The sequence below is a fragment of the Eutrema salsugineum genome, unplaced genomic scaffold (assembly GCF_000478725.1).
Source record: "Eutrema salsugineum unplaced genomic scaffold, Eutsalg1_0 scaffold_21, whole genome shotgun sequence".
NCBI classification, from domain to species: Eukaryota; Viridiplantae; Streptophyta; class Magnoliopsida; order Brassicales; family Brassicaceae; genus Eutrema; species Eutrema salsugineum.
This window is the reverse complement of record NW_006256821.1, coordinates 491591-505159: the sequence shown is the minus strand read 5'-3', so window position 1 is coordinate 505159 and position 13569 is coordinate 491591. Positions and strand designations below refer to the sequence as shown.

The window sequence follows — 13569 nt, the reverse complement described above, 5'->3', positions numbered from 1 at the left end:
GATGAAGACTCGACCTGAACAAACTTGAGACAAACACGATAGCAAACCGACTAACCCTAACAATAGCAAACGAACTCGCTAACGATACGAAGCAATAACGATACAATATTCAAAAGGGAACAGATCGATGCAGACAAATCAAACTCGCTAAGCCCTAACAATCAAAACACGAATTCAAATCAAAAATCGCGATTAGGGTTAGAGATTGCTCAGCCTTTGGTTCAGAGTTGGCTCTGATACCACGTGATACGATCCAAGGTGATCTACTCTGAGGAAAAGGCTGTAGATGCTGCGATTTTATGGACAGATCACAACGATGAAGTGATGGGGTGGTGATGGCCGATGCGATGGCGAGTGATGGTGGAGGGATGAATTCGATGGATATGGTGGTGGTAGTGTGATAATCGAATTGATGATGATGAAGGATAGAATAATCTCTTGTAAACAGATTAGTTTTAAGAGATTCGAATTTCAGAGTTTTTAGTTCTCAGAAATCAAAGAGAGAAGAACACGTTAAAAGTTTGATCAAAATTCTTCACTGAATATGACATAGGCGATTTTCTCTCTTAAATAGACTTAGAGAGAAATCGCAGCCCTAAGAAACAAACTACATGAAGTCTGAAATAAAAACAACAAGAAGTTTGATTTAAAAAAATAAAACAGCGAGGCGTCCCTAAATTCCTAAGTGGTGCGCCAAAATACTAAGTGCACAAGTCATTGTGACTTTGCACATTATTACCCATTAGTAACAACTTCTAAGTAACTCGACGTAGCAATGATTTCTGCCTCGTTAAAACCCTTGGAGAAGAACCTCCTTGCCTTCCAAAATCTTCACCAAGGAAAAGAGTACAGAATCATCACCTAAGTTACCTAGTCATTGTTACTGGGTTCTTCATTCTTCAAGATAGAGATGTTGAAGATGTGAGCTCCAGCCTCCTGGTGATCGCTGTCCTCTGTGGCAATGAGTGCGTGAGCCTCCTTAGCCATCTCTCTAGCTCTGGAACGAGTGATCCTGCCAGCTACTTCTGGTTCCTCCTCCTCTGAGCTCGTCACGATCATATCACTTAGCGTATCGAGTCGTTTCTTTAGTCCGTCAATGATTGTCTTGTTTGTGGCTTCGGCTTGTCCGTTTCCTTGCGGGTACCGCGGGGTAGAGAAACTTAGTCGGATTTTCCACTTGGCGCAAAAATCTTGGAAAATGATCGAAGTGAACTGGGTTCCGTTGTCCGTAACGATCTCGTACGGGACTCCGTGTCGGCAGATGATGAACTTCCAGACGAACTTCTTGACATCAATTCCATGGATCTCGGGGTATGCTTCGGCTTCGACCCATTTGGTGAAGTAATCCGTGACGACCAGAACATACTGCTTCTGGGTTGTAGATCGGCGAAAGGGACCGATGATGTCCATTGCCCAGCGCATGAAAGGATATGGTGCGGTCGAGGTCATCAGGAGCTCGGTAGGAAGATTGATCATCGGACCATGACGTTGGCACTTCTCGCAGCGTGCCGTATACTTCTCGCAATCAGAGAGCATAGTGGGCCAGTAATAGCCAGCTTTTTTGATCTTGAATGCCAAAGACCGAGCTCCGGAGTGATTGCCTCCTTCTCCTTCGTGAACCTTCTGCATTACTTCCATGATGTCGTTGCCGTGAACACAAGTCAAAAGTACACCGGAAGCATCCCATCTGATAAGAGTACCTTTAATGACCATATATCGAGCTGCGCGAGCCTTAAGGCGCCGAGCTGCCCATTTATCAGCAGGAACAGTTCCGTCTCCGATGTATCCCACGATTTCTAAGGTCCAATCTTCGGGTTCGTCCTCGCCTTCGGCTTCGATATCGATTGGAACGTGTTGTCCTTCAGATTCGTCTTCAGGATCGGATTCATTACCATTAAGCTCGTCCATATCGTTGTCGTGATCGGGAATGACCTCTTTGGGTTTCGTCTTCCGGGTGAGTGGTGGGGCGAGATTGGGTTGGTTTTCGTAGTCACGTCGTCATGTAATGATATTGCAGTTCGGAGCGGGCTCGATACTTGGTCGCTCAATTGCCGCAATTGGGATGGTTCGCCGAAGGTCAGGATCGGAATTAGTCGCGAGAGCGGCTAAGGCGTCGGCGGTTGCATTCTCATCTCGGGGTATCTTTGTAAGCTCGAAGGTAGAGAACTCCGAAGCGACATCCTTAAGGACTTTGAGGTATGCGTCTATGCGGTCGTTCTTGGCCTCGTATTCGCCGTGAAACTGGTTAGCCACGAGTTGAGAGTCGCAGTAGGCGTGTACGTTCTCGGCGCCGATGCCTTTGGCTAGTTGTAGTCCGGCAATCAATGCTTCGTACTCGGCTTCGTTGTTGGATGCTGGGAAGCCGAGACGAAACGACTGCTCGATAACTTCTCCTTCGGGTGATTTTAGACGAATTCCGACTCCGGATCCTTTATGGGACGATGAACCATCGGCGTGAAGAATCCAGGGTTGTACGACCGGCTTATCTTCGACGAGCTCCGGTGGGAGTTCGACCAAGAAATCTGCTAGGACTTGAGACTTCGTTGCTGTTCTGCCGCGGTATTCGATGTCATATTCACTGAGTTCGATAGCCCACTTAGCGAGTCGTCCGGACTGACTTGGGCTATGAAGGAAAGTACGAAGAGGGTAATTGGTTAGGACCACGATCGCGTGAGACTGGAAGTACGGGTGTAGCTTCCGTGCTGAAATGACCACGACAAAGGCGAATTTCTCCAAAGTCGGATAGCGATACTCCGATCCATCGAGGGACTTGCTTGTGTAGAAAATTGGCTTCTGTTCGCCGCGATCTTCTCGAACGAGAACACTGCTGACTGCGAATTCTGAAATCGCGATGTAAAGATAAAGTGTCTCGCCGGTTTCTGGTTTGGATAAAACTGAAGGAGTGGACAAGTATTTCTTTAGCTCGGCGAAGGCTTCCTCACACTTCTCATTCCATTCGAAATGCTTGTTACCGCGAAGAAGTTGGTAGAAAGGTAAGCACTTATCCGTCGATCTGGATATGAATCGATTAAGTGCTGCGATCCGTTCGGTAAGTCGCTGAACTTCACGTTTGGTTGTTGGTGACGGGAGCTCGAGAATAGCGGCGATCTGCTTTGGATTAGCTTCAATGCCTCGCCATGTAACAATGTATCCGAGGAACTCTCCAGATGTCACGCCGAACGTACACTTAGTTGGATTTAGCTTCATACCATACTGATCCAAGATATCAAAACATGTGCGAAGATGGCCGACATGATCGGAGGCGACGAGTGACTTTACGAGCATATCATCGATGTAAACTTCCATAGTTCGCCCGAGCTGGCTTGCGAACATCCGGTTTACCAGTCGTTGATACGTTGCTCCAGCATTTTTCAGGCCAAAGGGCATGACCTTGTAGCAGTAGATGCCACGATCCGTGATGAACGATGTCTTCTCCCGATCTTGCGGGTGCATTAGAATCTGATTGTACCCAGAGAACGCGTCCATAAACGAGAGTAGTTCGTTCCCGGCAGTTGCTTCCACGAGGCGATCGATATGAGGCAACGGAAAGCTATATTTCGGACACGCCTTATTGAGGTCGGTAAAGTTGACGCAGATCCTCCATTTACCATTCTTCTTCTTTACGACCACGGGGTTTGCTAACCAATCAGGGTATTTGACTTCGGTGATGGATCCGGCTTTGAGTAAATGCTCGACCTCATCGTTCACGGCTTGTGCTTTCTCTGGTCCGAGCTTTCGGCGTTTCTGCTTGATTGGCTTATACGTTGGATCAATGTTGAGCTCGTGACACGCGATATGTGGATCAATCCCGGGCATATCTTCTGCCGACCTAGCGAAGGTCGATGAATGCTGTTTCAGAAAGTGAATGAGTGGCTCGCGGATGACTGGGTCGAGCTCGGCGTCGATTCCGACTTGACATTCTGGCCTTAGTTCGTCGATGCAAACTTGAACGATCGACTCTTGTTTAGGTTTTGTATTCTGGACGATGAGCTTGTCAGTCGGTCCTAACGAGCTAATAACACAGGCTTGGTTGGCCGAATGATATCTGCACTCGTTTATGTAGCATGATCGAGCAACGGCTTGGTTTCCTCGGAGAGTGTAAACACCGTCGGGAGTCGGGAACTTTAGGCATTGATGGTACGTCGAGGCGACTGCTTTCATTGCGTGTAGCCAAGGTGTTCCGAGAATAGCGTTGTAGATCGCCGGTTTATCGAGGATAAGGAACTGGATAATCTTTGCGACTCCGCCGACGTAGATTGGAATGTTGACCATGCCGACCGTCATACAACGTTCTCCATCGAATCCGGTAAGTGGTTCGATAAACGGTTCAATCCTATCTGATGCCAACTCGAGTTGGTCAAGTGCTTCCTTGAAGATAACGTTAACCGAGCTGCCCGTATCGACCAGAATGCGGCTAACTTTGACGTCATCGAGGAGCAGCTCGACAACGAGAGCGTCGTTATGTGGTTTATGCAGCCCGATTGTATCGGCCTCGGTAAATACCAAGGGCGTTCCCTTCGGCGGATCATGCGGGGCTTTGGGCGCGCTGGCGGCCTGTCTGCTGTACTCTTTGATGGCTCGGACCGAATAACTGCAAGCTTCGATGGCCCCCATTATCATGTTGACGCGTTTCCGCGCCTTAGGAGCGTGATTCTCTGGTGCTCGGTCATCACGATTCCGTTTCTGTTGCTCGGGCAAAACAGGTGGATTCGGTGGTGGCGGTGGTAGTGTCGGTAAAGCCGGTGGAGTTGGTGGATCTTTGGCGAGTGCTTTCTCAAGCTGTTCATTGTTTGGTCGAGGCATATGTGAACGACGGAGATCGTCAATTGAAAGTTGCCCGCCGCTCTTAGACACGTTCGAACGTCGGAGATCATCGACCGAGATTGGTTCCTTTCGATATAGGCCGAGTAGGTATTCTCGCAGATGTCTGCATTCTTTGGTGCTGTGGCCTCTACGGTTATGGAACTCGCAGAACAATGATTCGTCTTGATCTTCTTCGCCACGGACCCACTTATTGTTCCATTGTTTGTTCGGTTGTTGGATTGCATTAGCATAGAACTTCTTGCGATTCTCATACCCTCGACCGTATCCTGATTGCGGCTCATTAGTTGCGGTTTTTGGACGTTTGGGTTGCTTTGTTGAATAACTCTGCTCGTAAGCGGCTTCTTCTTCCTCTTCGGCAATGTAGGTATTAGCTCGGTGCAACGCGTCTTCTAATGTCTGTGGAGGGTTATGAGTGATCGCGCTCCGGAAGCTAGTCTTTATCCAAGCTCCTTTCTGAAGACATAAGAGAGCGGCTTCGTCGCTAATCGTACAATTGGCGACGATCGTCTTGAAGCGCTTGATGAAATCACGGAGGCTCTCGCTTGGTCCTTGGGCTATTTGCCAGAGCTCGGAGTTCTTGGTGTTCTGTCCAATGAACATGGAGAAGTGTTTGACGAAAGCCGTCGTTAATTCCTTGTAGTTGTCGATTGAATTGGCTTCGAGTCGCGAGAACCAGTCGAGGGCTACTCCTCCCAGACTTTCCACAAACAGTTGGCACTGAACCGCGTCTCTTTCTTCGGCGGACTTGAATTGGTATCGGTTCATGCAGATGCCGAACGATGTCAAAAAGTGTCGGGGGTCAGAGTTACCTTCGTAGATTTTTATCTTTAGTTTCTCCATGTGCTTGACCGGCGTCCCTGCTACGCGCGGTGTGAAGGGTGTCTTCTGCGTCTCCTGAATGACGCGCTCGATTTCCGGAGCCGCGCTCGTGGCTTGGTGTATTTTTGAGGTGATATCGTGAAGCTGTGCCTTCATTGCTTCAAACTCGGCGTCTCGGCTTAAATCCGACGCTGGTGCATTCGCTGACCCGACTGCGGCAGACCTCATAGTTCCGGATGGATCTCCGTCAGTATTAAGATCGTCTATGATGTTCCGAACTCGAAGAGGAGTTCGTGCTTGACTGAGCTCGGCGATCTGTGCCGCCATCTGACTGAAGCGCTCCTCGCTTCTTTTGTTGATGGCCTCAAACTGAGCATTGAACACTTGGAGCAGTAGTTCGGTTCCATAACCTCCTACGGCTGCGGGGGTTTGGCCGGCTACAGTTCCAGTGCTTTCTCCAGGAGTTCCTCCTCCTTGTTCTGTTGGGGCGTTAGCGTTGTCTCCACCGAGAGGGTTTCCTTCTTCGTGAATGTTGGCTTGGTCTGCCATCGCTGATTCAATCTTTCCGAAGTCCAATCTAAAACTTGAGAAATCTGTTTAAGGCCCCCTACCTGGCGCGCCAATTGTTGATATGCAAATATCGACCAGGGACAAAACAGTACTTTTAGATCGGAAACTCGGTTTTTATTGGATTGAATCAAGCAAAATACAACTGAGTTCGGTTATTCAGATAAATAATAGCGAACTAAGACTTAAGACGACTAAGAAACTAGCGTATTGAGCTCTCAGTCTTTAAGTCTTCTTGGGAATATCTTGTGTTCTCTGGTGTCGATTCATCTCCCTTTACATATATCTCCTAAGTCGGTCCTCGAGCACGCCTTAGACGATATGGGACCGAGAGGAGTTTCCTTTTCTCTCGGTTCCTTTCCTTTTCTCTCCAAAGTTTCCTTTTTTCCATCAGGAAACTTTCCTGTTTTGACCGAGCTCAGGGAAACCCTCTATTCCTTCGAGAGGTTTCTCACCGACCTTGGCCTAATGGGCCGTATTCGACCAGCCTCCGCTCGGCCCATCTTTTCTCGGTACGTTCCTTCGTAAACCGGGCTTATGGTTTGCCGATCTCGGTTTGTACCGGAGAAAACCGGGGTGCGGTTTTCACCTCCAACAAAAGGGCTGTTTAAGTGGTGGAGATAAAGTGTTTTGGGTTACCTGGTGAATATGGAGGATGTAAGATATTATGCAAAACCGCAAGAGAGATAAGGACCTGTTGATGACCGCAATTTTCAGTCACTTCTTCTTGCCAGATGTTGTTTCCTAATCCTTCTTCCTTTGTATGTGAACAATTATTCCCCCAGACTTAGATACTTTCTGGGAATCAGAAAAATGATCAAATATAAAATTATGAAAATCTTAATTTGTATGTTTTTACAAAGATTTGAATTACTTTATATATTAATCTTGATAATGGAAAGAAATACATTAAAATTTTAAATTTTTTTACTTATGTTTAACAATTCTCAAAACATGTAGTACATGTATATAGGTTTTCAAAAGGAATGATTTTGAAATGTAGACAGTTTTAAAACTGTACTTACCATAACTTAACTTTGTCTTTAAATAGTAGTTAGAGTATTAAAACTATAATAAAAATAATTGTGATGTATTTTTTTTGCTATTCTAGATTCTAAAAGTTTTATAGACTTGCGACTCCACAAATTAGTCACAAAATAGTTGCACTTTATGACAATTTTGAGACTATTTTGATGTTAATTGATTTCACAGTCACAAAACAGTAGCAAATGACCCACAATTTTGCGACCATATTAGATGTTCTGAAAAATTTGGTGAAATTTTACGCGGCAATTTTCCCACCATTTTTTTTTATTTGCAACCAATAATTGCGACTCTTTTGGAACTTCTTCGTTATTCACAATGTCTAATTAAAATCCTTTCTCTATCTTTTCCGCTTCTGGACACACCGAAACCTCTTTCAATCTCCTCTCTTAACCCTTTTCTTTTAATCTCCGAAAATTTCCTTCCTCAACCTTAATCTTCCCTTCTCTTCCAATTCATCTCTTAATTTTCTTCTCTTCTCTATCAATTCTGTTTGTAACTTCTAACTAATGCCTAGGGGAAAGTAGGTACAGGTCGGGCGCTAAAACCAGCGCTGATGGCCGATTAAGCTCAGGTGGGAGATCAAATGGTGGTGTTGGCTCCTCTTTTCACGCGTCCAACCGGTCGTCTGATGCGACGGCATCCGTTTTGCAGCCATCAAGACCAACTCTTCCATCACAATATCCTTCAACCACACAGCCGCAATTCTCTAATCCACAGCCTCAACTCTCTAATCCACAGCCGCAATTCTCTAATTCCCAGCCACAACCCAGCAACAAACGCTGCCGGTTCTGATACCCCAGTAAACAGCCGCTGGTTCTGATTCCCCAGTAACAACCGCCGCGGGTTTATGTTCCCCAACAACAACCGCCACCGGTTCAGATGCAAGAGCAGCAACCTCCTCATCCTAATGATCCGTTGCTGCCACAACCGGACTACCAACGAATGTTAGATGATTTTTTGGCTCTCCCTGGCCGAGAACATCTACCCATCTTGAGTCCACAGCCTCTTCCCGACGTTCAGAACACATGGTTAGTGATTTTGTGATTGCAATAGATGCTAATTCATTTGCTTATTGTTTGAAAGTCTCCTGTTTTCATAACTCTCATAACTTTCAAACTAATTGTCCTTATATTCATTATATACATAACACTTAATCAAGCTAATTTGAAGATCTTTATAATACTTTTTAAATGATACTCGCTATGTCTGAGTTATATTTATGTTGTGGATAATAATCAGCGGTATCTTTGTCCTTGTTTGTTTGTGAATTTTCATTACTTAGTTCTTGGTTTCTTTTAGTCTTGGTTTGTTTTTGTCGCAGCCATGGCGTTTGCATTAGTGTTTTTGTCTCAAAGAGGAGACAACAACACGGTCATCCCTGCACAATAATACAGTGGGCTTGAGGAACAGATCTGTTCAGGAACATTCTCTAGATCCGGTAAAATCACATGTTATCTGCATCCACATATATATCTGCATAACATAAAATGATATTACACTTCACATAATGATTAAACTGTTTTCGTATCATGATTAAATTGTTTTTGTATCATCATAGGAGGAAGAAACAGGGTGTCCTGTCACGCTTGGAAAAGTGTTTAGGAAAACACATAGAAGGGCAGATGGAACTTTCGTTGATCAAAAGGCAACAAGGGTAGCTGAGACTTCTGAGAGGAACTTAGAAGAGATAGTAACTCAAATGGATGAAGATGGTCGAGAAACTTCGGAGAATTCATCTGAACAATCAAATCATCAGACCCTACAAGAAAAGAATGAGGTATTTCTTAAGGTAATTTCGGTTTTGTCTACCTCTTCTTAGCATATTAATGTCTTTGTTTTGCACAGCAAGAATACTTGATGTTGATTGTTTTAGTTTTGATCTTACATTCTCTTGTTTTGGTCTGTTTTTTAAAGTTTAGCTTTCGTTGTTTTTTTGTTCTTGTTCGTTTGCTCTCATCTGATTTTTGCTGAGGTCTTCTGTTGGTCTGATTTTTCAACTGAAGTCTCTCTGTTTCAGTATTTGGAAATTAACGATTTTCATTTTGCATTGGATCTTTTCTTTTTTTGAGTTTTGAACTTGATTCTGGCCAATTCAGATTTATGCAGTCCCTCTTTTGTTTGGAAATGTTTCGTTTTTAAGATGTTTAATTAGTAGTTTGGTTTTCACTCTTCTTACTATCTTAGTTCGATATGTTTGCTTTCTGGTCATTTTTCAGTTTCTCTTTTTTTTTTATGCGTTTGTTTGGATGAAACAAATGTAAGTTATAATACGAGTTGATTGATTCTAGTGAATTTGTTTTTGTTGTTGACTTAGTCTGCTGAAACAGATGACAATAGACACCCTTACGGACTTGGCGAACTTGGAGAGATATTCACCAAGGGGAAAAAAAGAAAAGAGAGTTATGCAAGCTCGTCCTCATATCCCTATATTTTACATCATTTAGAGTGCATTTTAGAGTCCTCATCATGTGTTTTCCCATGTAAATTGAGTCTTTAGGCATGAAAATAGGATTTAGGGCTTGCATTAGGTCCCAAAGAGTTTTGCATGTTTTGAGGTCTTTATCAGGTGCTTTGGGAGTCATTTGGAGCTTAAGAAGAGGAGCAGAGAAGAAGACGGTGAAGAAAACGGTCAAAAATGGTGAAAACCGCTTGGAGGAATTTCTCGGCCAAATCGCGTACCGGACGGACAGAAACCTCGGTCAAAATCCTTACCGATCGCTCATTACCGGCCAAAATCCTTACCGATCGTCCAACCTCGACCAAAAAGCTTACCGATCGTTCAGCACCGACCAAAGTCCGTACCGATCGACCAAAGTCAGCCTGGGTCGAAGATCAGGCGTTAATACCGCGGGTCGAGTTTTGGCCGAGGCGAAAGAATTTTTACGACCAAAAAGCTCACCGCGGTACACAGCCCTCGGTCATTTTTCTTACCGCGGGAAGCTTTTCTCGACCAAAATCTGTCCTTGTCTGCGCAATTCAAAGATCAGAAATCCGGGGAACCTTCCGGTCCGAATCAGTTGGCGGGGTCTTCAGCAAAGTTGGAGATAATAAAACAAAGATCCCAGAACAGTTAGAATCATCCAATTCGGACCAGTAGGGAGAAAGATACAGCTTCCGGAAGATACATCAACATTACGCGCATCCGAGAACTGAACGGCGAAGTACAAAGGTCACGGCGGACGGAGCCTTTCTGGACCAAATCAGCTTACCCGGTCTTCATCAAAGTTTGAGATCTGTGAAAGACCTTTTCAGAACAGTAGGGATCGCTCAACTCGGACGAGTGGTTTGAAAGATAAAGTCTCCGGAGTTCACATCGGTCCGAACAGCTTATTTTCCGGTGATTTCGATGCGGTTCAAAGATGTGAAGTCCAGGAAGACTTCCACTACCCAAGCTCCGACGGTTTCTTCACCAAAGTTCGAGTTTATTGAGTCACCTTAACTATGAAACTGGTCTCAGAGCATTCGAAAGTTACTGCCGCCGGAAGGCGACATGGTCGATACGGGCCCAAATATGTTGCGATACGCGCTAAGTGTTTCTTCAGAGCTCGGCATCATTACCTCGACATCGGCCAAGTCGAGGCTCATATTTTGGAAGTATCCTGAGCTAGGCCTTGTACAGATACCTCGGCACGTTGGGATCAAGGCATGCACACGTAAGAAAGGAGCTGGAAACGACTAAGTGTTGAACATGCACCTCGGTGTAGCGACCTCGGCGTGCATGCCGGACCCTGTTCTCCCGAGCCCCTCGACGTCCAAGCGCCTCAGCATTTTATCCCGAGGTCCATTGTCACAAGTGCAGAATCAAGAACAAAGCTGCTCAAAAACACACACGTGAAGATGGATCAAAGACTAGGGTTCATGCATGTTCTTGACGTGTTCTTCACGAGATCTTCATTTGGATCTGGACTCATGTGCGCTCCTCGACATGAAGACCTCGGCTTCACTCTCCGACACACCGTGGCACTCACCCATCAGCCCAAGAACGCGGTTCAGTACCCGGTTTGTTCCGGGCTGACCCGCGACACTTTACCTTTGCTATATATACATTTTGAGACTAAAAACCTAAGAATCTTATCTCTTATCTGTTTTTAGCTTTAAGAACTTGCCTCTTTGGTAAAACTTGATTATTCTAATCTGATATCTCGTTTTTGCATCAGAAATCTTGTTCTTTCTTTATTTTCTTTTGTCATCTATCATTAAACTCCTCATCATGACTAGCTACACGCCTTGCAAAAGACTTAATGAGCTCGTTATGATTAGTGAGTAGTCGTTTAAGCGGCTTTAGATGAGTAGATTAGGGTGCTTTCAAGGTAGATTAGTGGGTTTAGGTGTCTAGTCTTGCATGTTTCATTCCTTAACCGACGAGATCTCTAGGCTGGATCCAAGCACATCACTTGAGGTTCAGATCTGAGACATATCTTGCATCAAAAGTGTTTGTAGAAATGTTTGAACCACTCGGTTATGGGTTTAAGAGTCTTTCATCGCGAGAGTGATAGTTTGTTCTCTTAAATGACATTTTTGAACTGACTCTTATTGCTGATTGATTCGATGCTTCTCAAAAGACATTTTTGGTATGAAGGAGAATCAGTTTAGATGCTTAATACTTTCATGAGAAGATTAACATGCCTTGAGTTCAAAGTTAAATGAAACCGCTTGATGTTTTGATTCATTAACCAACTAGTTGAACTTGGAAGCACCCGAATCAAGTATCTCGTCTAAAGTCCCTTGCTTTATTACATATTATCATCATCTGAATCGTTTAGCTATTATTTGCATCCTGTCTCTGTTTAGATCTAATCATTTGATTTACCTTTCATGCTTAGTCGTTTGTCACTTAGCTTAGTTCGAAACCTTCACCTTTTGTCTTGACTTAAATGAACAAACATCATAGTCTAGTGTCTCGTTGACTTGTCTGGATTGATACCTCTTTGTGCTACTTCGACAAAGGGGATTGATAGCCCTGAGACCTAAAATCTCTTAACTATCAATTGGCGCCGTTGCCAACTTGTCGGAGCATTAGTCTTTTGTTTGTTCTTGAGTTCAAGATTTTACCTTTCTTTGTTTTACTCACTTCTTTGCAAGTTCTTGTGTTGCTTTCAGGTGCATGAAAACCAGGTCTCGGAGCACAGAACCGCCTCTACCGTACGACGACAACATCAACAAGATTGAGAGGCGAGCTCGCGAGAGGGAACGGCATTTTGAACGACTTGGAATGGCAGAACAGCAAAGGATCGAGCAACAGGCTCACGAAGCCGAACACCAGGCTCATGCTAATCAGGCGCAGGCAGGCAGGAATGAACAACAAGCTTATGTTAACCAACAACATGCTCAGAGGAACGAAAGGCTTGCTCAGCAAAACCAACAACAAGCTAATAGAAACGAGCAACAAGCCCACCATGTTCATCCGCCACCGCCACAAGCTCAGAGACAACCTCCTCCGGTCTTTGTTGGAGAGAACGACCGAGCTAATGCGCACCAATACCGAGCTGGGATTCAAGCTCCACCGGTTCAAAACAACAACTTTGAAGTTAAAGCTTCCCTACTCAACATGGTGCAGAACTCAAAGTTCCACGGTCTAGCCGGAGAAGACCCTCTTGAGCATCTAGATCAGTTTGATCGGGTTTGCGACCTAACTAAGATCAATGGTGTCTCGGAAGATAGCTTCAAGCTACGCTTGTTCCCATTCAGCCTCGGTGATAAAGCTCACCAGTGGGAAAAGAACCTCCCGAGGGGTTCTATACAAACCTGGGAGCAGTGTAAACTAGCGTTCTTATCAAAGTTCTTTTCCACATCACGCACGGCTAAGCTCAGAAACCAAATCTCAAGCTTCACACAGCACAACAACGAGAGCTTTAGCGAAGCTTGGGAACGGTTTAGAAGCTATACTAACCAATGCCCACACCACGGCTTCTCAGAGGCATCCCTCTTGAGTACTTTATACCGAGGTGCACTCCCCAAGATCAGAAACCAACTCGATACAGCTTCAAATGGAAATTTTCTTGGGAAGGAGATCAATGCGGCAATGGAACTAGTCGAGAACCTAGCCATGTCTAATGATACTTATGGCGACGACTTTGATAGAGCAAACCGTACAGAGGGCTCTGGTGAAGAACAGCGTATGAAAAAGGATATCAGAGAGCTTCAGAGCAAGCTTGACAAAGTTCTGATGGCGACTCAAAAGCCAATACACTTTGTAGGCGAGTTTGATGAGCAAGGGCCAAGTTTTGATAATGTAAACGAAGATGGTCTAACTCAAGAGGAGCTGAACTACATAGGGAACCAGCAGAGGTATCAGCGGTTCAACAACTACAA

The 13569-nt window shown here is 44.9% G+C and overlaps 1 protein-coding gene, 1 long non-coding RNA gene and 1 other non-coding gene across 3 annotated transcripts; 1 reads left to right on the top strand and 2 right to left on the bottom strand.

Moving 5' to 3' along the window:
• Window positions 1-1998: 1998 nt before the first annotated feature.
• Window positions 1999-6192, bottom strand: LOC112086238. Its single transcript, XM_024155148.1, has one exon. It carries the CDS (start codon window positions 6190-6192, stop codon window positions 1999-2001), a length of 4194 nt encoding a protein of 1397 aa, XP_024010916.1.
• A 1425-nt stretch (window positions 6193-7617) lies between these two features.
• Window positions 7618-10360, top strand: LOC112086229. The gene is made up of 3 exons (XR_002899371.1): window positions 7618-8285; window positions 8557-8695; window positions 8816-10360. It is a non-coding gene; the product is annotated as an uncharacterized LOC112086229 (long non-coding RNA).
• A 2700-nt stretch (window positions 10361-13060) lies between these two features.
• Window positions 13061-13167, bottom strand: LOC112086260. The gene has a single exon (XR_002899382.1). It is a non-coding gene; the product is annotated as a small nucleolar RNA R71 (small nucleolar RNA).
• Window positions 13168-13569: the final 402 nt, after the last annotated feature.